Below are 27,716 nucleotides of genomic sequence, written 5' to 3'. Positions count from 1 at the left end.
ATGATGATAGTCTCATGCAGTGACAAGCTTCAGTGTGACCCCACTCCCTGGGCTGGAAAGTACATGGATGTAAGGTACAGGAGGGTACAATGTCTATCAGGCAGTCACTATGTACTAAGGCATCATGTATGAACATGCACTTGTCTCAGAACCTATGAAAAAGGCCAGTATCTTATCTCCCTTTGACAGATGACAAAAGTCACAGCCTGGAGGGGCCATGCTACTTGCCTAAGCCCCCAGCAGAGCTTTAAGGCTGTGGTGCAGACTGTGCCCTGTGTGAGGCGGTGACTGAAGACTCACCAGGGCCAAATTCCACTAGCCAAGCTGTGGGCTCCGGCACTGGCTCCATCAGCTCTGAGCACGTTTTATGTTTGCTCACCCAGAAAGAGCTCCTGTTACTAGCTCATCCCCTCAGAATGGTGACACCTTTTGTAATCTGCACAAAGGTCCCTATGTGCCAGCCAAGGCCCCAGCAATCATGTGAAAGCTCCAGGAACGCAGCCTAAGTCTGATTCCAAGACGTGTGCCCTTTCCACTACACTGCGCGGCTGACCATGCATATCAGAGGGCTCGACGTTCGTACATGCACTCAGAATGACTTGATTTGTGGTAACTGCCCAGAAGAGACAACATACAGATTTAAACATAGACATCAACCTCCCCTGGGAAGCCTCCTTTTACCCTCACATTAGAGGACATGTTTAGCAGCCTGAACTTAACCGCACAGAGGCACTCACCCTGCTGCACTGAAACTACCTTTTTGCCTATTTGCCATTCGCCAGCTAGGCGGCCAGAGTCAACAGCCTGTGGGCCCCTCCTGCAGCCCCAGCACCTAGCACAGTACCCAGACATACAGTAGGCACCCAACAAACAGTTAATGACTACAGAAGTGGAAAGGGGGAGGGGAGAGGAAAGGAAAGGAAAGATAAGAAAGGAAGAGTTCCTACAGAGGGTCTGAAATGAGAGAGAAGATGGGAGAGCCAAAATAAGGCTCTCGGGAGACCCATGTACATTCTTCCTCAATTGCCCCAGCCTCTATCAGGATAAATGAATGCATGTGTGTGCACACACACTCACACACACATGCTCATACACACCCATATACAAAATCATACACGTGCACACACATATCCATATACACAATCATACATACATACACAAGCACCCACACAACCACACACACACACTCACACACGCCCATGTACACAACCACATACACATGTGCACACTCACAAATGTACTGTATACACAATCTCATACACAAATGTGCACTTATACATGTGCCCACCACACACACACGCACTTAAACATGTGCCCACAACACACAGCACACTCACAAATGTGCCCATATTCACAATCACACACACACGTACACTCACAATGCGCCCAGATATGCAATCACACACATGCACACTCACATGCGCCTATACAGTATCACACACATGCACACACACACCATCTATACACACACATATGTGCACACTCGAACATGCCCATATACACAATCACACATATATGTGCACAAACATGCCTATATGCACAATCACACACATGCACAGAAACACACCCATATACGCATATACATGTGCACTCACAAACGCACCCACATACACACATGCAGAGGTATGATCACACACTCACACGCACATGTGATCACACACACAAGAATGAGCTTGGTCCATTAGGAAATTTCTTCTTGGATCACAGCCAGAGGTTTGATGAGGAAAAGAGGAAAATGAAAGGTCTTTCTGCAGACCACCTCCTACATGAGCAAAAAAGATTAAAAGGCTATAAAATAAACCAGAGGATTTCAGTGCCTTCATGTTATAACGAGAGACCAAAATAATAAATCAATTACTACTCAGTTAAAGGTTTAATTAAACCATTTCAAGTATCTCTCAACTTAAAATGAATTGTGAAGGTTAAACCTGAATGAAAATCATTAGAGAGAAACTAAGCCTCTACAAGCCTCAAATTTTATGAACTTTCACAAAGAGAAAAAGAAAGATTTGAAGTTCATAATGAAAGACTTTTTAAAAAATTTGTCATATTAAGAGGCTGAGTTTAACTAACGAATTAATGCTTTTTAAAATTAAACTACACAAGACAAAAGTAGTTTAGCATACACACAAAAAAGAAAATATATTCAAGAAGAATTTGTCAAAAGTAAATTATTTAATAAAGGAAAATAATTTATAAAAGTAGGCTCAGTGATAAGAATTTGATTGTTTCTGGACTACCACCACAACATGCAAATAACATCAAATCAGCTGGGCCTAAATCCCTCCCCGTCACTTACTAAATAGGTAATCTTGAGCATGCTGTTTTAACTCCTCTGTGTCTCTAAGCCACATATTCCTCTTTAGAAAATCTGGGCATCAGCCAGGAAATAGATGTGAATAACCCTATAACCCAACAAATTCTAATACACATACCAAACATGCCACCCAGCAACAGCAGAATACAAAGTATTCTCAAGTCCACATGACAAATTCTCCAAAACAGACAACATATTAGGCCATAAGTCAAGTCTCTATAAATTTAAAAGAATTGGGCTGGGCGCGGTGGCTCACGCCTGTAATCCCAGTATTTTGGGAGGCCGAGGCGGGAGGATCACAAGGTCAGAAGTTTGAGAGCAGCCTGGCCAACATGGTGAAACACAGTCTCTACTTAAAAAAAAAAAAAAAAAATACAAAAATCAGCGGGGTGTGGTGGCGGGTGCCTGTAGTCCTAGCTACTCAGGAGGTTGAGGCAGGAGAATCGCTTGAAATCGGAAGGCGGAGGTTGCAGTGAGCTGAGATCACGCCACTGCACTCCAGCCTGGGCGAAAGAGCGAAACTCCACCTCAAAAAAAAAAAAAAAAAAAAAAAGAAAAGAAAGAAAGAATGGAAATCATTCAAGTATGTGGAATTAAATTAGAAATAAAAAGGAAGAAATTTGAGAAATTCAAAAATTGATGAAAATTAAATGGTACTCTTAAATAGCCATTGGGCCACAAAGCAAATTATAAGGGAAATTAGAAATACTTTGAGATGAACAAAACAAAAACACAACATACCAAAACTTATAGGATGTAGCAAAAGCAATTCTAAAAAGAAAGTTTATTGATTACATTAGAAAAAAGAAAAATCTCAAATAAACAACATAATTTTACAACTCAAGGAATTAGACAAAGAATAAACTCAGCCCAAAGTGAGCAGATGGAAGGAAATAATACAGTAGAACAGAAACAAACAAGATAGTAAAAGACTAAAAAAGATCAACAAACTAAGAGTTTGTTTTTTGAAAAGATAAACACAGTTGAGAAACCCTTAGCTAGACTAACCAAGAAAAAAAGAGAGGCCACAAATGAATTAAATTAAATAAAAAAGGACACATTATAAGTGGCACCACAGAAAGACAAATGATCATAAGAGACTACTATCGACAATTATATGCCAACCAACTAGATAACCTAGAAAAAACTGATAAATTCTTAGAATCACACAATCTACCAAGACTGGATCATAAAGAAATAGAAAAACTGAATAGACCAATAACAAGTAAGGAAACTGAATCAGTAATCAAAATCTCCCAACAAAGAAAAGTGCAGGACCAGGTGGTTTCACTGGTGAATTCTACCAAACATTTAAAAAAGAATTAATTCCAGTTCTACTCAAGTTCTACAAAAAAACTAAAGAGGAGGGAATACCTCCCAACTCATTTTGTAAGGCCACAGCTAGACAGACAATACAAAAAAAAAGAAAATTACAGGCCAATATTCCTGATAATACAAAAATACTCAAAAAATGCTAACAAGCCAAATTCAATAGCACATTAAAAATATTACACACCATGATACAGAGGGAGTTATCGCTGAGATGCAAGGCTGGTTCAACACATGCAAATAAAGAAATGTGATATGTAACATTTATAGAATTAAGGACAAAAATCATACATGATCATCTCAATAAGTATGGGAAAAAGTCTGACAAAATTCAACAACCTTTCATGACAAAAACTCTCAAAAATTAGATAACAAGGAATGTACCACAACATAATAAAGGAAAATGCTTCAACAAATGACAGAGCCACAGCTAACATAACAATCAACGTGAAAAGTTGAAAGTTCTCCTCTAAGATCAGGAATAAGTCAAGGGTGCTACTCTCACCACTTATATTCTTCCTGGCATTGGAAGTCCTAGCCAGAGTAGTTAGGTAAGCAAAAATACAAAGCATGCAAAGTAAAAATGAAGGAGCAGAACTGTCTCCATTTGTGGATGACATAATCTTAGATATAGAAAGCTGTAAAGATTATACTTCTAATAGCTTTTGGATAATGTATAAAGTTACAAATGTTACAAGATACAAAATCAACATACAAAGATCTGTTGTGTTTCTACACAAAAACAACTGAAAAAGAAAACAATCCCATTCATAATAGTGTCAAAAAAAATACTTAGGAGTAAATGTAATCAAAGTGAAAGATCTGTATACTAAAAACTATATCAATGAAAGAAATTGAAGATGACACAAATAAATGGAAAGATATCCCACATTCATGGATCAGAAGAATATTGTTAAAATGTTCATACTAACAAAAGCAACCTATAGATTCAATGCATCCCAGGAATCTAAGGTAAAGCATGGTGACTATAACTGACAATACTTGTACTGTATACTTAAAATTTGCTAAGATATATCTTAAATGTTTTTACCACACATATACAAATATAATGGTAGCTATGTGAGATAACAGATATGTTAATTAACTTGACTGTAGTATCATTTCACAAAATATATGTACAACAAATCATCACTGTAAACTTATACAATTTTGTCAAGTATACCTTAATAAAGCTGGAGAAAGAAAGAAAGAGAGAGACGGATCTGAAAGATACAAGAAATATCTCAAATCAATAGCCTACCCTTTCCAACTTAAGAAAAGAAAAAACAGAAGAAAGCTAAATCCGATACAAGCAGAAGGACAGAAATAATAATGCCTAGAATGGAAAGAGATTATATAAAATATAGAAAAAGAAAAGAAAAAATCAACAAAACCAATGTTTTTCAAAGAAAACAGAAAATGGAAAACCTTTGGCTAAACTTACCAAGAAAAATAGCTAAGACTTAGTTTGCTAAAATCAATAATGAAAGGGAGAACATTACCATTTAACCTTACAAAAATCAAAATAAGAGTATTAAGAACAATTATACATCAACAAATTAGACAACCTAGATAAAATGGAAAATTCCCTAGAAAGACAAACTACTGAATCTAATTCAAAAATAGCAAATATGCATACACCTATAACTAGAGATTAAATCAGTGAAAAAATAAAAAGCCCAGGACTAAACAGTTTTACTGTTGAATTCTATCAAATGTTTAAAGAATAATTAACACCAATACTTAAAAACTTTTCCAAAAAATAGAAGAGAAGGGAACACTTCTCAAGTCATGCTATGAGGCCACTATAATCCTGAAACCAAAACCAAAGACATCAAAGACTCTAGACCAATATCTCCTATGAATATAAATGCAAATATATTTAACAAAATACTAGGAAACCGAATCCAGCAGCACAGCAAAAGGATCATGCAACGTGACCAAATGAGATCTATCCCAAAAATACAAGGGTGATGCATCCTGGCATGTAAAAACATTATCAGTGTAATATACCATATCAATACAACAAATAAGAAAAAAACCACATGGTTATCTCGACAAACTCAGAAAAAGCATCTGACAAAATCCAACACAATTTTATGATTTAAAAAATAAACAACACTCAACAAACTAACAATAAAAGGAACTTCCTTAACCTAATGAAGAACATCTATCTCACTCACACACACACACACACACACGCACACACACACACCATCATACTTAATGGTAAAAGACCAGATGCTTTCTTTCTAAGATAGTATCAGAACAAGAATGTCCACTCATCATTTCTGCTCAACCCTGTACTAGAGTTTCTTGCCAGGGCAATTAGGCAAGAAAATAAATACAAATAATCCAGATTAGAAAGGAAAAAGTAAAATTATTTCTAGTCACAGATGACAAGATTATATGTATAGACTCCTGAGGAATACACTAAAAAACTAATAAACAAGTTTTTAAAAGTTTCTTAAAAAACTAATAAACAAGTTCACAAGCTCTAATAAACAAGTCCAGCAAAATTGCAGGATAAAATATCTATAAACAAATAATAGTTGTATTTATAAACTAGCAATAAGCAATCTGAAAATAAATTATGAAAACAGTTCCATTTATAGTAGCATAAAAGGAATAAAATACTTAAGTAATCAAGGAGGTAAAGAGTTGTACGTTGAAAAATACAACCCATTGTTGAAAGAAATTAAACAAGACCTAAATAAATGGAATGATATTCCATGTTCATGGATTGGAAGGTTTAAAATTGTTAAGATGGCAGTAGTCTCTAAATGGATCTTGATATGGCTTGGCTCTGTGTCCCCACCCAAATCTCACCTCGAATTATAATCCCCATAATTTCGACATGTCAAGGGTGGGACCAGGCGGAGGTAACTGGATCATAGGGGCAGTTTCCCCCATGCTGTTCTCCTGATAGTGAGTTCTCATAAGATCTGATGGGTTTATAAGTGTCTGGCATTTCCCCTTGTTTGCACTCACCCTGTCCTGCTGCTCTGTAAAGAAGGTGCCTGCTTCTCCTTTGCCTTCCACCATGATCTTAAGTTTCCTGAGGACTTCTCAGCAATGAGGAACTATGAGTCAATTAAACCGCTTTTCTCTTTTCTTTTCTTTTTCTTTTTCTTTTTGAGACAGAGTCTTGCTCTGTCACCCAGGCTGGAGTGCAGTGGTGCCATCTCAGCTCACTGCAACCTCTGCCTCCCAGGTTGAAGCAATTCTTCGGCTGCCTTGGCCTCCCAAGAAGCTGGAATTCCAGGCACGCACCACCACACCCAGCTAATTTTTGTATTTTGAGCAGAGACAGAGTGTCACCATACTGGCCAGGCTGGTCTCGAACTCCTGAGAAGCTGGAATTCCAGGCACGCACCACCACACCCAGCTAATTTTTGTATTTTGAGCAGAGACAGAGTGTCACCATACTGGCCAGGCTGGTCTCGAACTCCTGACCTCATGATCCGCCCACCTCAGCTTCCCAAAGTGCTGGGATTACAAACATAAGCACCACGCCCGGCCTAAACCTCTTTTCTTTATAAAATACTCAGGTATTTCTTCATAGCAGTGTGAGAATGAAGTAATACAGATCTAATGCAATCTCAGACAAGCTGATCCTAAAATTCATGTGGAATTGCAAAAGACCCTGAAAAGTCAAAACAATCTTGATAAGAAGAACAAAGTTGGAAGATTCAAACTTCCCCATTTCAAAACTTACTACAAAGTTACAGCCACCTAAACAGTATAGTACTGACATTAGAAGAGACATATTGATCAATGAAATAGAATTCAGAGTCCAGAATTAAACTCATACATTTGTAGTCAATTGATTTTTGACAAGGGTGCCAAAACCTCTCAATGGGAGAAAAATACTCTTGTCAACAAATGATGTTGGGACAACTGGATAGCCACATGCAAAAGAATAAATTTGGAACCCTACCTCACACCATATGCAAAAATTAACTTAAAATGGATCAAAGATTTAAATGCTTAATATCATTAACCATCAAAAATGCAAACCAAAACCACAATGAAATACCAGTTCACATTCACTGGGATGGGTACAAATCAAAATGTGAAAATTAACAAGTGTTGGCAAGGATGTGGAGAAACTGGATCCTTTATATGTTGTTGACTGAAATGTAAAATAGTGCACCCACTATTGAAAAAATTTGACAGTCCTAGAAAAACTTAAATATACAATTGCCATATGACCCAGTAATCCCACTCCTTGGCATTTATCCAAGAGAAATGAAAACAAATATTCATGTGAAAACTTGTAAACAAATGCTGATAGAAGCATTATTCAATCGCCTAAAAGTGAAAACAACTCAAATGTCTATCAAAACAGGAATGGATAGATAATATGTAGCATATACATACAATGAAATATCACTCAGCCATAAAAAGAAAAGAATGAAGCACTGATACATGCTACAATATGGATGTATCTTGAATGACTGCTTAATTGGTACAGAGCTATTTTTGGAGTAATGAAAATGTTCTGGAATTAGGTAGTTGTAGAAGCTGTACAATCCTGTAAACATAGTAAAACTACTGAATTTTGTATTTTAAAATTGTTAAAATGGCAAATTTTATTTCATATGAATTTTATCTAAAAATAACAGGTAAAAAAAATAGTGGACTGGAAAATGGATCAGAGGTAAATACCCAGAATGCAGCACAAGATAAAAGCAAAGAAAACACAAAAGTTAGGTTAAAGGTATACAAAAGGACTAACAAACATTTAAGTCACAGAAAGATAATGAAGCAGAGGCAATACCAGAAGGCAGAACAGTTTGTATTTTTCTAAAATTTATAAAAATAATAAATCTATAGGTTTTTTTTTTTTTTTGAGACGGAGTCTCGCTCTGTCGCCCGGGCTGGAGTGCAGTCGCCGGATCTCAGCTCACTGCAAGCTCCGCCTCCCGGGTTTACGCCATTCTCCTGCCTCAGCCTCCCAAGTAGCTGGGACTACAGACGCCCGCCACCTCGCCCGGCTAGCTTTTTGTATTTTTTAGTAGAGACGGGGTTTCACCGTGTTAGCCAGGATGGTCTCGATCTCCTGACCTCGTGATCCGCCCGTCTCGGCCTCCCAAAGTGCTGGGATTACAGGCTTGAGCCACCGCGCCCGGCCAAATCTATAGGTTTAAGAAGACCAACCAACATCAATGTAAACATTTATTTAACCCTACCTGGATGCAACACAGTAAAACTTTAGAAAACCAAAAACAATGAGACTAGGGAATAAAAGCACTTAAAGTCAGATTGACAGCTGGCATTCTATCAACAATAAAAGCCAGGATTCAATGAAATAATATTTGCAATGTGCTGAAATGGGAAAAAAAAAAAAAGCCAACCTAAAATTCTATCCCCAAGAAAAATATATATTAAAAACAAAGACAATAGGCTCGGCACAGTGGCTCACGCCTGTAATCCCAGCACTTTGGGATCCCGAGGCAGGCAGATCATTTGATGTCAGGAGTTCAAGACCAGCCTGGCCAACACAGCAAAACCCCATCTCTACTAAAAATATAAAAATTAGCCAGAAATTGCTTGAACCCAGGAGGTGGAGGTAGCAGTGAGTCAAGATCGCACCACTGCACTCCAGCCTTGGCAAATGAGTGAGATTCTGTCTCAAAATAACAATAATAAAGACACTAATTAGGACCACATCAGATAAACAATAACCAGGAGAGCTCATGATCAGCAGCTCCATTCAGATTTCTTTACAAAGAAATCTAAAGTGTATTCTATACCAGAAAAAAAACTCATCCATGGATGGAGATGGAATGGATGGAGATCCAAGGACTGAAGAGCCAGAGAGTCGTAAATATGTAGCTAACTCTAAATGAACACTTACTGTATAAAATAATCATTATCATGCATTGTGAGGTTTAAAATGAGTACATACAGATTCTCTAAAGACAAGCGGTAATATTTTCCATACAAAGAGCTCCTACAAATCAATAAAGAGCAAACAAAAACACAGACAACTGATATGAACAGTAATCCACAGATGTGTAAATAACCATTAAACATTAAACATGGTCAACCTTACTAGTGACCAGCAAAATGCAAATTAAAATAATACTCCATTTTTCATCTATGAAATTGGCAAAAACTCTTTACAATAAGATAATATCCTTGGGTTGACGTGGATATGGAAAAACAGAAGATCTTAGATCCTAGTGAGAATATAAATGGATAAAACCTTTCCAGAGAGCATTCTGGTAAAACATAGCAAACTTTTAAATGAGTATACCCTCTACACAAGCAATTCTGCTAGGAATATAGCCAACCTGAATGCACAATGTACAATGATATTCATGACAACATTTATTGTAACATTATTTATAATAGCACAAAATTAGAGAGAAAACATATGTCATCAAAAAAAAACGAAAAGTTGAGTAAATTATGCATTATCCATAGAAGTAAACACCATACAGACAGTAAAAAAAAAATTAAGGCATACAAATAATACAGTATTGTGTACTTGACATTTGCTAAAAGAGGAGGTCGGGTTTTTGGTGGGTTTTATTTATTTATTTATTTATTTATTTTTGAAACAGAATCTCACTCTATCAGCCAGGCTGGAGTGCAGTGGTGCAAATCACAGTTCACTGTAGCCTCAACCTCCTGGCTCAGTCTCCCGAGTAGCTGGGACTACAGGCATATGTGCTATATCTGGCAATTTTGTTCCGTTTTGTTTTGTTTTGTTTTTGTAGAGACAGAGTCCCATTACGTTGCCCAGGCTGGTCTCAAACTCCTGGGCTCAAGTGATCCTCCTCCCTCAACCTCTCAAAATGCTAGGATTACAGGAGTAAGCCATCACACACAGCCGAAAAAGAACAGATCTTCTCACAATACATACACACACATAAAAAAGTTAACTACATGGGGTAATAGATACATGAGTTAAGTTGGCTGTGACTTCACAATGTATACGTATATCAAAATATCAGGTATACACCATAAATACATACACTTTTTGTTTGTCAATTATACCTCAATAAAACTAAAAAAAGAAATTAGGAGACATGTCGGAACTGAAATGAAAAAATACCCAATATATACTGCTGACATTTTTTGAAGACTGCAGAACATATCTTATGATCCCATTTTTGTTTCTTATAAATAACAAAGCAATAACAAACAGTGTATTTATGTTTACATATGAAGAGAAAAAGGTCTGGAAGCACACTTGTTAGCACCATTATTTCTAGAACTTGGAAGGCAGTTAGAAAAATGTGCTTTCCCCATATTGTATTGCTTTAATTTTCTTTTACAGCAAGATTTCAGGGTCAGGCGTGGGGGCTCATGCCTGTAATCTCAGTACTTTGAGAGGCTGAGGCAAGTGGATCACCTGAAGTCAGGAGTTCGAGACCAGCCTGGCCAACATGGCAAACCCATCTCTACTAAAAATACAAAAATTAGCTGGGTGTGGTGATGGGCACCTGTAATCCCAGCTACTTGGGAGGTCGAGGCAGGAAAATCACTTGAACCCGGGAGGCGGAGGTTATAGTGAGCCAAGATCGCGCCATTGTACTTCAGCCTGGGTGACGAGAGCAAAAGTCCAACTCAGAAAAAAAAAAAAAAAAATTACTCTTATAACTGGGAGGAAAAAAAGTAAAAGGAAAAGTGTAATTGCTTTGATGGGTTTACCCACATAGTATATTCACCCAAGAGAAGCATCAAAGTCCACCTGGAGGAGTTAAGGGAAGTTTTACAAGTGTGGGTTCATCTGCAACACCACAGAGGGAAAAAGGAGCCGGGGGCCTAGAGGACCTCCAGCTGTTCGGCTGTAGAAGGAGCCTACAGCACCAAGAGAAGGGCCCCACCAGTGAACCCATGCTGCCAACGGCACTCCATAGAAGTCAGGGGTCTTATGCTAGTCAGAAGGGTCCCCAGGTCAAATGAGTTTGGGGAGCTCTGCTTTGGGTGGAGAAAGTCACTGAATTTTCTTGAACAAAGAGTGACAGCTGGGACAGGGAAGGGCAGCAAGGCCCAAGGCAAGAAAGCAAGGACAACAAAAGATAATCCATTCACTGGACACATAGAGAAGGGGCTGTACCCTGTGTCAGGCCCCATGCCAGGACCAGAGGCTAAGAGCTGAACAGCCCAAATCCCTTCTTTGGGACATTTCCCAACAAGCAAGAGAAACACAGAGACAAATGAAAGCACACCCAGGTGAGACAGAACTGAAACAAGTCTAGTTGTGGGGTTCTGGGAGCCCAGAGAAAAGTCCTGCAGCCCCACCTGGGCCCAGAGAAGTGTTCCTCAGGGTGACTCCAAGCTGAGTGAGTCCCAGCCACATGCATGAGTGAACCAGCAAGAACACCTACAAGGGGCTTCCCAGGCAGGGGTGGCATTTGCATTCAGTTGCTCCTCCACTAGCAGCCGGGGGCCCGTGGCTGTAGATCAGTGATGAGAGGGAGGAGAGGGGCATGGGGGATGGTTGAGAGGGAGGAGAGGGGCATGGGGGATGGTTGAGAGGGAGGAGAGGGGCATGGGGGATGGTTGAGAGGGAGGAGAGGGGCATGGGGGATGGTTGAGAGGGAGGAGAGGGGCATGGGGGATGGTTGAGAGGGAGGAGGGGGGCATGGGGGATGGTTGAGAGGAGGAGAGGGGCGTGGGGGATGGTTGAGAGGGAGGTGAACCTCCCAGAAGGGGCAGGAGCTCAGGGCCAGCTCCTACAAGAATGGCACTGTCTCTCACTAACACTGGTTAGGCATGGAAGGGTGGAAGTCAGAAAATGCACCTTACAACACCAACACTCATAATTCTATGTGAATTCTGCTTTTTTCAGCATTTATTTATTTCTTATTTATAAAAGAAATGAAAAGCGGGGCATAGTGGCTCACGCCTGTAATCCCAGCATTCTGGGAGGCCTAGGTGGGTGGATTGCTTGAATCTAGGAGTTTGGGGCCAGCCTGAGCAACATGGTGAAACCCTATCTCTATAAAAAATACAAAAATTAGCTGGGTGTAGTGGCAGGCGCCTGTAGTCCCAGCTACTCAGGTGGCTGAGGTGAGAGGAACGCTTGAGCCCAAAAGGCAGAGGTGGCAGTGAGCCAAGATCATGCCACTGCATTCAAGCCTGGGCAACAGTGTCACACCACTGCATTCAAGCCTGGGCAACAGAGTGAGACTCAGTCTCAAAAAGAAAATGAAAAAATTAAAAATTAAAATTTCTCTCTTATTCACATCTCATTTAGAAAGAAGAGAATCTTAATAAGCAAAGAACTAAAAGCTTTGCAAGAGCCAATCTAGAAGTTCTTTCCATGTTGATCCACATGGCTTCTATCTGCCATATGAATTGGACAAGAGACATTATCCATTTTTCTGAGTCCACATACATTCAACCCCAGAGGCAGGTACACAGATGCACACAGTTCTTGACTAAAGCCCTCTCTGTGAAGCTATACTCTTTGGAAAGCAAGGCACTGACTGCTCCGCAGGGAAGTGTGGGCCATGAAGAGTGTGGGTGTCACAAAGCTTCTGGCCAGGGGTCAGGACTCACACAGGCTGGGTGAGCAGAGGGAGGGCGCTGAACTGCGAGGCCCCGAGCACCAAGCAGGTTCTGACTCTCAGTGCCCCATGCAAACTTTCCTCCTCTACCCCAAAGCAAAGGGTCTCAAGTGTGTGCTACTGGTTGAGCCACAATTCCATATAACTTTCCTCCTCACTCCTGCTTCCTCTAAATGGGGAGAGGACAGGTCCACTCACAAGGCCTGTGAGGGGCTGAGCACGCCATGGACACACACGCTATTAGCTGATGGTGATGACAGAAGTAACAAATACTAACTGCTGCTCCTTATTCACCCACCACTAGCTGCATCTTTTTCGTTTTTCGCTTTATGCCACTAACAGTAACTTTCAGAACTTCCTAACTTCCCAAAAACTTAATCTTCTGTCAGGCATGTTTCTCTGAGAACCCTGGGAATGACCAGAGGGACTTATTAACCAAAACATTTTTTGTCTGGAATCTCTCCTTGTTAATGGTGTCCGACAGATGATCAATAGCCAGCCTATTTAGAAATGCCAGTCTGAATATTCCCAGGAAAGAGCCACTGGATTATTAGTGTGGCTGATGAACCCTGCAATGGGACACTGACTGTTACGTATTGGGCTTCTGCACAGGTGCCCGACTGCTATCCTTTATCTTAGGGTTTTGTGAGGATCTTTGCAGCAGTTCCTCATGTGCTATATGGGGTTTTTTTTTTTTTTGTCTGTGGGGACCTAATTACAGTGCCTGGATGGTTTCTCTGATCCGTGCACCTGCTGCATCTGATAACCCACTCAGTGATAGATGTCTGGACACTACAGATAAGATGCATCTCACTTTGCACATTGACTATGAACCCAAAGGATTCAGGATTCAGTGCAAATTAAAGCTTTGCAATTTGAATCCTTGTTCTAGGTTTACAGGAAGAATTGGAAAATGCTGTAAGATTAAACAGACTTATTTATTAATCATGTATGTTAGAGCAACAGCTTCCCTTTATCATGTTCTGCGTGCCAGGCATCATCTTAGGTCCTGTACGTGTATTCTTTAACTTCATCCTCACGGATCCTCTTGTAACCAGCATATTTCTCTTCATTTGTCAAGAGAAGCAAAGTGAGGCTTTGAGAAGTAACATCATTGGCTTCAGGTAATGCGGCAGTAGGTGCTAGGGCTGGGTTAAACCCACCCTTGCCTGACAATGATCTCATGTCTTTCACACTGTTGAACACTGCCACTTCCTTTCATTCATTCATTCATTCATTCGCCAACCAGACCCTGGAGGACACCTACAGGGGGCCAGGTATGGGATTTCAAAGACACAATCTTATTTGAGCGTATCTACAACTGGACACTTTTTGTGACTTCTGGTTTGGAAAAGTGGATTGTCTAGGCTTCTGCTATGCCCAAGGAGCAAATCAACATCAACATGTGTGTCAGAAGGTATCCTGCCCCGCCCTCCAGTCCCCTTACCATCTCCGGTTTTGCTTGAGTTGGGGGGTTCAGGTGTACTCAGAGGCCTCAGGGGAATAATAATCTCATCAACATTAACCCCTTCTTCCATGTGCTTCTCAGAAACGTGGGAGAGGAGTTCCGACTGATTTGGTGAGAAAAGGTTACAACATTTACACATAAAGATGGCCGTGTTTTCTGTAAGGAAAAAAAAAGGAAAATATGTTATTTCATCCCCATATAAACAATTATTACTTCCAATTGCCAAAGAAAATACCAAAGGCTGCCCTTCTGAGCCATCACCAGCCTCTACCAGATTGTGTCCCTCTGGCAGTCACCTCCACGGCAGGCCACTCACTTTCATCTTCAGGGAGTTCCAGGGGCCAGAAAGTTCTTTATTCAGTATCTCAACTCTCAGTCCTTCTGGATAGTGTCTAATACAAACCTCCTCGCTACCCAAATCCACTCATCAGCCCAGATTCTGGGATAAGTACAGCCAAGTAAAAAACAAATATGCAACTTGAAAAACTAAATCCTACCCCTCAAATGAATGAACTGTACACTGATGGCAATTAAAGAGTCTTGCTAGACTCTTTCAAATTAGGTGCAAGGAAAAACTGACCACAATAGCATTTCTCAAGAGGCAAGCACCTTTCAATCAAACGATGGGAATTTGTTGCCTCTTTAAAGCCACTGAATTCCTATTTAAAGCATTCTCATTATTCAAAAAATTTACCAATAGTTCATTATGTTCATCTCATTATGATAAGGCAGGGAGACATAATGAGGGAAATAAAACACTCACTTTTTAGACTGATAAAATAAAGATATATAACAAAATATTAAATTCAGGATACAATAACAATTAAAAGCCAGATCTTTGTAGTATTATACTTAGACTGAAAGGAAGTGGCTTTGTCCACTGAAAAGGACAACGGCTCTGGAGCTAAAAGGTCCAGGTTAAATTCCCAACTCATCCCTAAATGCTGGAAAGCTGGGGACCTCAGAGAAGCAGTCATCTGTCAGTTGCTGGAATCCATAGGAACTCTGGGGATAGAACATGCCTGTTCAGCAGCAAGAACCCAGCGGGCACTCAGAAAGCACAACACTGACTCGGCGCAACTCTGCACCCATGGTGTGCCCTCGTCCAGCATCTGGACAGCTGGCAATCCACACCCGGCTCCCCTCAGAATCCCCCTCACCAGCCTCCTGGGGACTCTCAACGCTGCCTGGAAGTCACGTGCAACTTCTACGCCATTTACTGCCTAGCAATGCTGGACAAATACATGGCAATCTTATGAGCTCTGTGCTCCCTGGTGATGGTGAGCAAGTATCTCATCCTCCTCGCTCCTCACTCTCAACAGCTGACCTTGCTTCATATCTCACTGGAAGCATCCAGAAAACAACTACCCCTGCCACCCCTTTCAGCCCGCCTGCATCTTCAGCTGTCTCCCCACCTTGCTCCTGCTGGCATGAATGTGGGCATAGTGAGGGGGCACTAGGTGTGCAGGTGAGGGCAGTGGCCCATCCCAGAGCAGGGCTATCATATCTCTGATATTGTCTGGAATTGCTGGTTCACGGAGATACTAAAAGCAGACCAAAACTTCAATTATGTGATCATTACTTTCAAATTCTCTAAAGATAGTGCATCGCTGATTGCCTGCACCCAGGAAGATGCTCCCACAGCCCTGCGTGGGAAGGTTACTAGACAAAGGGTGCGTGATGGCTTGTGTGTGCAGAACCCACCCTCTCTGATGATCATTCTCCAGGTCATCAATTCTTCCCTCTGTACTAGATCATTCCACTGGCCTATAAGCATACGCTTATTCTCCCGTCTCAAAACGAAAACATCGGCCAGGCACGGTGGCTCACGCCTCTAATCCTAGCACTTTGTGAGTTCGAGCCAGGTGGATCACGAGGTCAGAAGTTTGAGACCACCCTGGCTAACACGGTGAAACCCTGTCTCTACTAAAAATACAAAAAAATTAGCCAGGTGTGGTGGTGGGTGCCTGTAGTCCCAGCTACTTGGGAGGCTGAGGCAGGAGAATGGCGTGAACCCGGGAGGCGGAGCTTGCAGTGAGCTGAGATCCGGCCACTGCACTCCAGCCTGGGTGACAGAGCGAGACTCCGTCTCAGAAAAAAAAAAAAAAAAACTCCTGATCCCCACTCTCCCACCCCATTTCTCTCCTCTTTACAGTAAAACTCTCCTACCAGAAATAAGGAGGAAAGGCAATAGGCCAACCCGGCCTTGCTGGCATGAAGGTGGAGCCCTTGGAAGGCACTGGAGTCCTGGGAGCAAGACCCTCCCTGGATTCACAGAAAGACTTTCTCCGTGAACTAACACGGAGGTAACAACCTAAGAGAATTCTTTTCTACCAACAACACACGAAATCAAAATTTAACAAAGCAGAACATTGCTTCATCAATGAAAATCTCTCACAGATACTGCCAATCAATATTGTGTTTTCCGGGAAACGCTCTATTCTTAGGAACCCAAAATGCTTCCCGAACAAGAAGTGATTAGAGTAATACATTTTTCTTTATAGGAGGCCAAGTTGTTTTCAATGTGCTTCCTGCTACTCCTACAATAACCCAGTGATTTAGGCAGAAAAGGGTTTGCAATCCCCGGTCCACGGCTGAGGAAACTGAGGCTGAAAGAGGAAAAGCAACTTGCTCAAGTCATCACGGGCAAGAGGCAGGGACCAGATTCTCTCCTACCTGCATTTGACACGAGTTACGTCTGGCTACAGCCCATGAGCTGAGTTTCTCCAAGTTATAGCTAAAATACTTAAGACTCTACACCCAGCAACATCTGCAATAAAACTCATTACAGCAAAGAGCATAATCCCCAAAGCACATATCAACTTCAGATGTGTTCATTTCAGCATTCACTGAGCAGTATCCACAGGTGGGCCCCACCCCAGACACTGGAGACAGAGAGGAATCAGGCGTGAGGTCCAGGCCCTGCCACAAGAGGAGGCCACCATCTCACTGGAGAGACAGACATGCCACAGAACAATCTCACGTGATGGTTTTTACTGAAATTATTTCCCAATACCTGTAAGTATTCTTGGTTCCTAGGATGCTCTCAGGAAAATGGGAATTCTGTGACATGTAACAGAGCTGAACTTCTGGGGACCACAGGGCTATTACAAGAGGTCCCCTAGTTCAAAGGCACACCAAGCATTGCCTGGAGATTACATAAAGAAAACTATTTTGCATTTGTATATGACAAAGTGTTGGAGAATACCGGAAATAAACTACTGCTTGGCTGTTCCACACCACCTGAAGGCCTGAGGACCCTGGGTGGCACCTGGCCTTGGCCATCTGTTATGAATTTGCTAACAGATGTGTCTGTGTGCTCAGCTGTCTCAGGCAGGGAGACTGGACCTGGAGCTCCCGAGGTGGAGGCAGAGACAAACACGGGAACCTGGAACAACTCTCACATCACAGAAGGCTCCGCCATGTGACGTGGGCCATGAGAGTGGGGGGGATCCCGATCGGGCCATGAGAGTGGGGGGGATCCCGATCGGGCCATGAGAGTGGGGGGGATCCCGATCGGGCCATGAGAGTGGGGTGGATCCCGATCTGGACAGGCTGCCACAGACAGGAGAGGCTCCTCAGCTGAGGGACAACCAGAGCTCAGTGCTGCAGGACAGTGAAACTCCAGGAAGGGTGCGTGGGCAGGAGACATGCAGGCTCAGGGAGGAAACACACGGAGTGCCGTGGAGGCAGGAGGAAGGGAAAGGAGTGGATCTGCTGACAACACAGGGACAGAGATCCCCAACACAGCCACTGAGCAGGCACTGGCAGCTCCAGAGAGAACCAGGAGTCCACCAGCAGAGCAAAGGCAAGGAGAAACCGCATCTGAAGAGGCTGGCCCCGAAGGAAAGGCCCCACGTGCCTGAGCTGCGCCAGTTCCCCTCCGTGTCCATACCCTGGACGCAGCATGGCCCCATCACATGGCTCCCCCAGAATGTGAGGTCACTGGAAACAGCATCTGGCTAGCCTTGGACACCTCAGTACACATGGAGGACAGTAAGTGGCTATGGTGGAATGAGGGAGGGAGAAGGAAGGAGTACATCGGCCCAAGACCGGTGGGACTGACACCAAAGAGACTGTCCGGAGATGAGAGCAGAGATGATGGCCTGAGACACAGGTCTGCAGAGGAGTCAGGCCAAGCAGGCATGACACCATCACTGACTAGACATGGCCAACAACAGAGACAGGGGAGGCAGACGTGCCCCCAGGGGGGCAAGGACAGGTCTGATGGGCAGGATCAAGTGGTTTTGGGCAGGATGTCAGCATGCAGATGCCTACCAGGAGAAGGCAGCACAAGACAGGGTGGGGTTCAGCTACAGTGGGGCAGAGAAATAGGGTCAGCACCCAAGGAGGAGCATCAAGCCTAAAGATGGAAAGTGTCAAGAAGCCAAATCCTTCCAAAGGCCCCGTCTCAGTCCATCCGAGGAGCTATCACAAAATGCCACAACTGGGTGGCTTATTAACAGAATTTTATTTCTCACAGTTCTGGAGGCTGGGAAGTCTGAGATAGAGGCACGGGCAGAATCAATGCCTGGTGAGGGCCGCTTCCTGGTTCATAGCTGGTGCCTTCTTGCTGTGTCCTCACATGGTGGAAAGGGCAAGGTAGCTCTTTGGGGTTTCTTTCATAAAGGCACGAATTCCATTCACAAGGGCCCCACCCTCATGACCTGACCACCTCCCAAAGGCCCCACCTGCTAGGCCATCACATTGGAGGGTAGCTTTTGATCTATGAATTTTAGGGGGAAACAAACATTCAGCTCATAGCAAGCAACAAACAGAAGACTGAGTCCTTAGTGACAGAGAAAGCCCTTAGGGAGAAGGTGGAAGAGAAGAGGGGCTGCTCCTGAAAAATGCAGCAAGAATGGGGAGGGCAGGCACTGGACCCAGCCAAGAGGAAGATATTGGTAACCTCAGAAAGTGAGATTTCTCTAACACGGCCACAGAGATGCCCAAGGTGGCTGAGATCAAGGCAGGGATATTCAGAAAGCAGGCACCCTCATCAGGCCTGGGGAAGGTTTGCTGTAACAAAAGGAAGCATCCTTTGGCCGTCTGGGTGACAATGGTCACCGCCAAGCAGTGGCTACACTGGACAAATGACTTTTACCAGCTGACAATCTTCCAAGCCTTTGAGTAAAAGGCCAGCATCATATTCAAATTACAAAATAATAAGAGGTCTGGTCAGCAGGGAGGAGAGCGGGCAGAGAGATTGTGCAGAGAGTCTGTAAAAAGGCCAGAGGGGAGGCAGCTCAGTGTGTCCTAAGCCTCCAGATCTCTCTGGCCTGCAACACGGCCTCTTTTGGGTCATCCACCCACAGAGGACTGCTCAGAGATTTCCCGGGAGTCTGGCTTTCGGGACCAGCCCAATGCCCAAGACCACTTCTCCCTACAAAGTTGCTCTGCAGCAGACACACACGCACAGACATGCACAAGGGTGGTAGAGTCTGCTGCTCTCATGAACAAATATTGCCATGGCAAAGGGGCCAAGAGCCTCAAAGACACGCGCTCATAACTTCTGACCAGTGGTTTTCCTCCTTGAGATCCTGCCTTCGTGATCATCCAAAATGAGAACAGGGATTGTGCACTAAGATACTCAACACAAAAGTATTTATAATGGCAAGTTCCCAGAAGCGACCGAAGTGCTCAGCAGTGGACAAATCCTGACACTCACAAAACAAATTATGATACAGCCACTGAAAATCATATTTCAAAGAATACTGAATGGCACAGGGAAACACTCATAATGAACACTAAGCTTTAAAGAATGGAATACTCAGCTATTTGGTATGAATATAATTTTATTATTAATGGATAGATATTATTTATGAATAGATGGAAGGAAAGAGAGCCGGCCAGGATGAAAGGAAATACACCAAAATTTTCACTGTGAAACTTTTTTAAAAAATAACTTCTGCCTGTAATCCCAGCACTTTGGGAGGGCAAGGTGGGGAGATCACGAGGTGAGGAGTTCAAAACCAGTCTGGTCAACATGGTGAAACCCTGTCTCTACCAAAAATACAAAAAATTAGCCGGATGTGGTGGCGTGCACCTATAATCCCAGCTACTCCAGAGGCTGAGGCAGGAGAATTGCTTGAACCTGGGAGGCGGAGGATGTAGTGAGCTGAGATCCTGTCACTGTACTCCAGCCTGGGTGACAGAGCAAGACTCTGTCTCAAAATAATAATAATAATAATTAATAATAACATCTGTATTTTCTACAGTGAGTCTAAATAACATTTAAAAATCAGAAAGACTGCTAGGCTTTCTAAAAACAAGGTGAAGGATAACACAGCAGATCCAACACGGTTCAGGAGGATCCACTCTAAGCTGCTCAGGCAAGGATGGCGTCTTATTCAAGTCCATGTCCCCAGCCTGGCACATGATAGGTGTTCAACTAATGAGGAAGCTGAGTCGCACACTGCAAATCATGAAGACCGCGAACAGAGGAAAGGGGAAAGCCTTGGCTGAGGTGCCTAGGAAATTACGGGGGAAGGCACTTGAATGGATCTTGAAAGGCAGCCAGACCTGCACAGGAGGTCACGGGAGGGGCTCCCAGACTCCAGAGTGCATCAGGCATGGGCTCTACCCCCCATCCCACCCCACCCCTACGAACACTCCCTCATTCAATCCCCCACCTCTCTGCTGGCCAGCCCATGACCCCCATTCTACAATACAGGACGGAGGGTCAGAGGACCTGGCCTCCCCTCAGCCAGGGAAGTGCAGGGGCAACCAGAACCGGGATCTCCCTGACCCAGGCCCAGGGCTCCACAGTGCTACACGGCCTGTGCAGGGTCAGCGCCAGTAAAGAACATATGGCCACACAGAGCCCACGAGACCACAAAACTCCCCAAGGGAGCAGGGGTCTTGGTCACAGGGTTGGTCCTGACAGCCAGGCTCCCCAGGGGCGCTCTGTGTTGCTCCCACCATTGCAATCTCAAATTTAAAAGCAGCCTGTTCCAAGAGCCCGGAGCAGAGAGCACGGTGCACCCTTTTCAACAGAACCGATGAGTGCCTCCCAGGCCTCCCACAGGGAGGGCAGCTGCACTCATCGGGGACGCTCATAAAGCCGCATATAAACGGCAAAATGCCAAAGCACACAGAGAGGGCACCGGGTCAGGCTGCATCCCCCAAATATTAAGAATTGTTAATCCACCAAAATAACAACAAAGGAGGCACTTTTGTTTTCTATAGTGGACTAATATGAAAAAAATATTATCTTGCACCCTGAAATATACTCATAATTATGTTGTCAGCTAATCCTGATGAAGACGCTATAATTTGGATGCATTTTTAGGTCCAATTACTGTGCACTCAACCTTATCAAAAGAATTCAAAGGGAAAATGACATATTCAGCACAAAGAAAATCACAAAAGTTTGGTGTTTGAGCATTCAATTCCTACTAACTGCTTCCCAGGTTTTAGCAAGCTATTCTGTACTATTAAAGTGGAAAATCCTAAAATAACTGTACTAATAAGTCCTCATTTCTGATCTCTGATTTGTAAACATTCCCAGCCAAGAACAGCCAGGTCCTGTCTGCAACCTCTGACCCCCCTGCCTTGCTCTGGGACCTTGGGACAAGCAAGGTGTTTTGACCCAACTCCTTCCAGAAGGCAGCTGTGAACTGGAATATGAATTCATAGGCCCCGAGGTGGAGACTGAGTCCCTTGCACTGGGAAGGTTCCAGGATGCAGCAGAAGGTGGCCGGTGCCCTAGCCATGGCCGCAGACATGATCAGCTGAAGCTGGCCTGCTCTGAGGGACCCCTCCCCAACTTTCAGGCCCTCAAGAAAAGGGGTGATGAGGGTCAGTTGGGCCTTGAGCTGGAGTCACAGATGCTCACAGCTAGCTCACATCCAGCCAGCTGGCAGGATGCTCTGGCACCCAGCACACGAGACAGAGTGTCCTCCTCCTGCTGCTGCTGTCCTCTGTACGTCCACCTGGCGGGAGTCTCAAGGGCAGGATGAGTGGAACAAGACAGGGTTCAGGCATTATGGGGTCCCCCACCAGCCCTTACACCAGCTTTTAATATTTCCATTATTGTTTATTATAAAGGTACATAGGAGTACATGCTGATGGTAACAGTAAACAAAACAGCAGTCTATAGAAGACAGACAACCCCCAAGCATCCCCTCTGAGAGTCAGAGCATCACTGAGCACAGTGTGGTGTCTATATCCTTCCAGACCTTTCGCTGTGCATCATAGACAGAGAGAGATGGACAGGAACATGGACGAATATCACCTTCATAGCAGCAAAACCTTGTACAAACCCTTCCCCACTGGGGTCCCCAGAGCCCTGTGCCCCTCCAGACCCCTCTGCCTCCCTTGAGGTCCTGCAGGCTGGGCTTAACACAGAAGGACAGCAGAGGAGATCGCTGGTACGGTTGACATGGAGGGTCTCAGGGGCCCCAAGTAAAAACTCAAAATACACTACCCAGCAGTGAACAGAGCACCCCTTCCCATTCCCAGCTGGGCTAGTGGCACAGAAGGCCCAGTACAGAGGCAAGACTTTCACCAGCATCCAGCAGTAATGAAGCTATCACTGCACACTGAAGTGTCACTGGAGGCCCCATGGAGGGTAGTACTAAGGCACCCTCGCCCCTTCTAGCTAGGATTGGTATCAGCAGCAGAGGTCCAGTTGGGAGCCTGAACTCCCACCCCCATCCACCAGTAATGAGGTGCACTTTTCTCCAGGCATCAAAGAGACTGAGTGGGGAACCTGAAGTTCCACCCCACACTGGCGGTAACAAGGCAGTACCCCCTTGTCCCCACCAGAGCAGTGTCAGATGGACCCTGCTAAAACCGAAGATTTAAATAAGATCCAGACCTTCATAACATAATATCAAAAATGCCCAAGATTAGATTAAAAATCATTCCTCATGATTTTCCAAGACCAGGAAAATATCAACTGTAATGAGAAAAGACAATTAACAGACACCAGTACTAGGTGGCACAGATGTCAGAATTAGCTGACAAGGACTTAAAGTAGCCATCACAAAAATGCCTTCATGATAAAGGACAAGCCTCTCTACAACAAGCAAAAAAACACTGCATCTCAGAAAAGAAATCAGAGATATAAAGAAAACACAAATGAAAATTTTAGAACAGAAAAATACAGCAACGACAAAACCGTCAATGGATGGGCTCAAAGCAGAATGAAAAGGAGAGAAAAATAACAAAGAAAAGAGACTGAAAAAGAAAAGAACAGAGCCCCCAAGGACCTGTGGGACTATCACAAAAGATTAACATTTGTGACATGAGTCCCAAAAAAAGAAAAAGAGAATAGAACTGGGCAAGCATTCAAAGAAATTACAGCTGAAAACTTCCCAAATTTGACAAAAGATATAAATCCACTAATTCAAGAAGCTGAGCAAACCCCCGACAGGATAAACTCAAAAAAATCCATGCCAAGTGCAGCCATAAAAAAGAATGAGCTCATGTCCTTTGAAAGGACATGGACGAAGCTGGAAACCATCATTCTCAGCAAACTAACCAGGAACAGAAAACCAAATACCACATGTTCTCACTCATAAGTGGGAGTTGAACAATGAGAACACATGGACACAGGGAGGGGAACATCATACACTGGGGCCTGTTAGGGGCTGGGGGGAAAGGGGAAGGAGAGCATTAGGACAAACAGCTAATGCATGCAGGGCTTAAAACATAGATGACAGGTTGACAGGTGCAGCAGACCACCAGGGCACATATATACCTACATAACAAACCTTCACATTCTGCACAATTATCCAAGAACTTAAAGTAAAATAATTTAAAAAAAGAAATCCATGCCAAGACACATCATAATCAAATCTCTGAAAACTAAAGACAAAGAGAAAATGTAAAAGTAACAAGAAAAAAAGTCTGTAGAGGAAAATTACGTGAATGACAGCAGATTTATCATCAGATATAATGGAACCCAAAAGGAAATGGCACAGCATTTTCAAATGTTGAAAGAAAAGAACTGTCCACCTAAAATTCCATGTCCAGTGAAAATACCCTTCAGGAATGGAGGGGAAATCAAGACATTCTCAAAGGAAGAAAAATTGGCATAATTTGTCACCAGTAGATATCACCTAATAGAATGGCTAAAGGAAGTTTCCTAAACAGGAAAAAAATATAAAAACAATAAATCTTAGAACATCAAAAAGAAAGAAAGAAGAAAGGAAAGTATAAAAATATGGGTAAATACACCAGACTTTCCTCTTAGGTTTTCTAAATTATGTTTGACGGTTGAAACAAAAAGCCTACCTCTGTGGGAGGTAGTTCTCAATGTATGCAGAAGAAGTACTTACAACAATTATACCATGAATGAGGGAGGGGGTCCTCTCAAAATTCTGCTCTGAGATGTTGATAAAGAATCTTCATAACTTGACTATCAACCCTTTTACTGAATTCCCTTCCCTTCTACCACAGGTTCACCCCAACAATAGAAAATAAGAGCAACGATCCTCAAGTAAATCAGAGATGACTTGCTTTACAAGAGGAGAGGAGTAAAAACATTGCTATCTATGCAGAAAGAAAGAATGGCAAAATTGAGATACCCATTACTCAGCATAGTTCCTAGGCTTGAAAGAGAACTAACAAACACTCGGCTTAAGGGACTTCAGAATGAATGAAGAAGTGAACCATTCCAATGTTGCTGCAGTTTCCGCATATTTAACAGATAGGATCCTTCTGCGAATGCTAGAATCAGGGATTATGACACCAAGTCACTTCAGCCATAAACCTTATTCTTGTGCTTTTCTTTCTTGCTGGTAATTTTACATGAAAGGATATATAGCTAGAATAGACTATATACCAATAATTTTGATAATGAATTCTATGATGTGTTTTGTCTTCTTGTATCTTTTTTCCTTCCTACCATGATACCAGTAATTTATAAGTGATCCGTGTAGTTTGAATGTATTTGAATAACCTCAGTATATTTTAGCTCTACTCACTGATTTGACCTAAAAAAGCACCAAAAGGACATAAGTATTCCCATGTATTTTAGAAGCCTAAAGTCAGTGACAGGAAACCCAACACCAAGAATTTGAAGCAGGCCAGGCACAGTGGCTCACGCCTGTAATCCCAGCACTTTGGGAGGCCGAGGTGGGCAGATCACCTGAGGTCAAGAGTTCAAGACCAGCCTGGCCAACTGGCGAAACCCCATCTCTACTAAAAATAGAAAAAACTGAGGTAGCCAGCAAGATGGCCAAATAGGAACAGCTTCAGTCTGCAGCTCCCAGCGAGATCAAAGCAGAAGGCAGGTAATTCCTGCATTTCCACCTGAGGTACCCAGTTCATCTCATTGGGTCTGGCTGGACAGTGGGTGCAGCCCACGGAGAGTGAGCCAAAGCAGAATGGGGCATCGCCTCACCAGGAAGTGCAAGTGGTCAGGAGATTTTCCCTTTCCTAGCCAAGGGAAGCCGTGAGAGACTGTACTGAGAAGAACAGTGCATTCCAGTCCAGGTACTGCGCTTTCCCATGGTCTTCGCAATCAGCAGACCCAGAGATTGTCTCCAGTGCCTGGCTCAGCAGGTCCCACCCCCAGAGCCCAACGAGCTAAGATCCACTGACTTGAAATTCTTGCAGCTTGAAATTCTCACTCCAGGTCTCTGAGGTCGACCTGGGACACTAGAGTTTGGTGGGGAAAGGGGCATCCGCCATTGCTGAGGCCTGAGCAGGCAGTTTTACCCTCACGGTGTAAACAAAGCTGCCAGGAAGTCTGAAATGGATGGAGCCCACCACAGCTCCCTGGGACAGAGCACCTGGGGGAAGGGGTGGCTGTGGGTAGAGCCTCAGCAGACTTAAATGTCTCTGCCTGACAGCTCTGAAGAGAGGAGCGGTTCTCACAGCGCAGTGTTTGAGCTCTGATAATGGACAGATTGCCTCCTCAAGTGGGTCCCTGACCCACCGTGTATCCAGACTGGGAGACACCTCCCAGTAGGAGTCAACAGACACCTCATACAGGAGAGCTCTGGCTGGCATCTGGCAGCTTCCCCTCTGGGACGAAGCTTCCAAAGGTAGGAACAGGCAGCACTCTTTGTGGTTCTGCAGCCTCTGTTGGTGATACCCAGGCAAACAGGGTCTGGAGTGGACCTCCAGCAAACTCCAGCAGACCTGCAGCAGAGGGGCCTGTTAGAAGGAAAACTAACAAACAGAAAGGAATGGTATCAACATCACCAACATCAAAGACCAAAGGTAGATAAACCCACAAAGATGGGGAGAAACCAGCACAAAAAGGCTGCAAACTCCAAAAACCAGAACACCTCTTCTCCAAAGGATCACAACTCCTGGCCAGCAAAGGAACAAAACTAGACGGAGAATGAGTGTGACAAACTGACAGAAGTAGGCTTCAGAAGGTGAGTAATAACAAACTCCTCCAAGCTAAAGGAGCATGTTCCAACCCAATGCAAGGAAGCTAAGAACATGGGGAAAAGGTTAGACAAATTCCTAACAAGAATAACCAGCTTAGAGAAGAACATAAATGGCCTGGTGGAGCTGAAAAACACAGCACAAAAATTTCACGAAGCATACACAAGTATCAATGGCCAAATCAATCAAGCAGAAGAAAGGATATCAGAAACTGAAGATTAACTCAATAAAATAAAGACAAGATTAGAGAAAAAAGAGTGAAAAGAAGTGAACAAAGCCTCCAAGAAATATGGCACTATGTGAAAAGATCAAATCTACATTTGATTGATGTACCTGAAAGTGGTAGGGAGAATGGAACCAAGTTGGAAAACACTCTTCAGGATATTATCCAGGAGAACTTCCCAATCTAGCAAAGCAGGCCAACATTCAAATTCAGGAAATACAGAGACCACCACAAGAATATTCCTTGAGATAAGCAACCTCAAGACACATAATCGTCAGATTCACCAAGGTTGAAATAAAGGAAAAAATGTTAAAGGCAGCCAGAGAGAAAGGTTGGGTTACCCACAAAGGGAAGCCCATCAGACTAACAGTGGATCTCTCAGCAGAAACCCTACAAGCTGGAAGAAAGTGGGGGCCAATATTCAACATTCTTAAAGAAAAGAATTTTCAACCCAGAATTTCAAATCCAGCCAAACTAAGCTTCATAAGTGAAGGA

The 27,716-nt window shown here is 43.3% G+C and overlaps 1 protein-coding gene across 7 annotated transcripts in view; it reads right to left on the bottom strand.

Annotated features, from left to right (window-relative positions):
- ZFAT (zinc finger and AT hook domain containing) overlaps positions 1-27,716 on the bottom strand; it is a 234,020-nt gene that overhangs the window by 169,371 nt on the left and 36,933 nt on the right. For 5 of the 7 annotated variants that reach the window (XR_001001369.1, XM_011938135.1, XM_011938140.1 and 2 more), the window contains exon 2: positions 14,627-14,803. Coding sequence is in view for 6 of the 7 variants with exons in the window: in XM_011938135.1 (XP_011793525.1) it covers positions 14,627-14,803 (177 nt within the window). In the remaining variant the exon portion in view is untranslated. Of the gene's footprint in view, positions 1-14,626; positions 14,804-26,584; positions 26,744-27,716 lie in introns of all 7 variants that reach the window. The other 2 variants (XM_011938139.1, XM_011938137.1) reach the window with 1 other exon arrangement.

Source organism: Colobus angolensis, unplaced genomic scaffold (genome assembly GCF_000951035.1).
Source record: "Colobus angolensis palliatus isolate OR3802 unplaced genomic scaffold, Cang.pa_1.0 Scaffold17, whole genome shotgun sequence".
Taxonomy (NCBI): domain Eukaryota; kingdom Metazoa; phylum Chordata; class Mammalia; order Primates; family Cercopithecidae; genus Colobus; species Colobus angolensis.
This window is presented reverse-complemented; position numbering and strand designations above follow the sequence as displayed.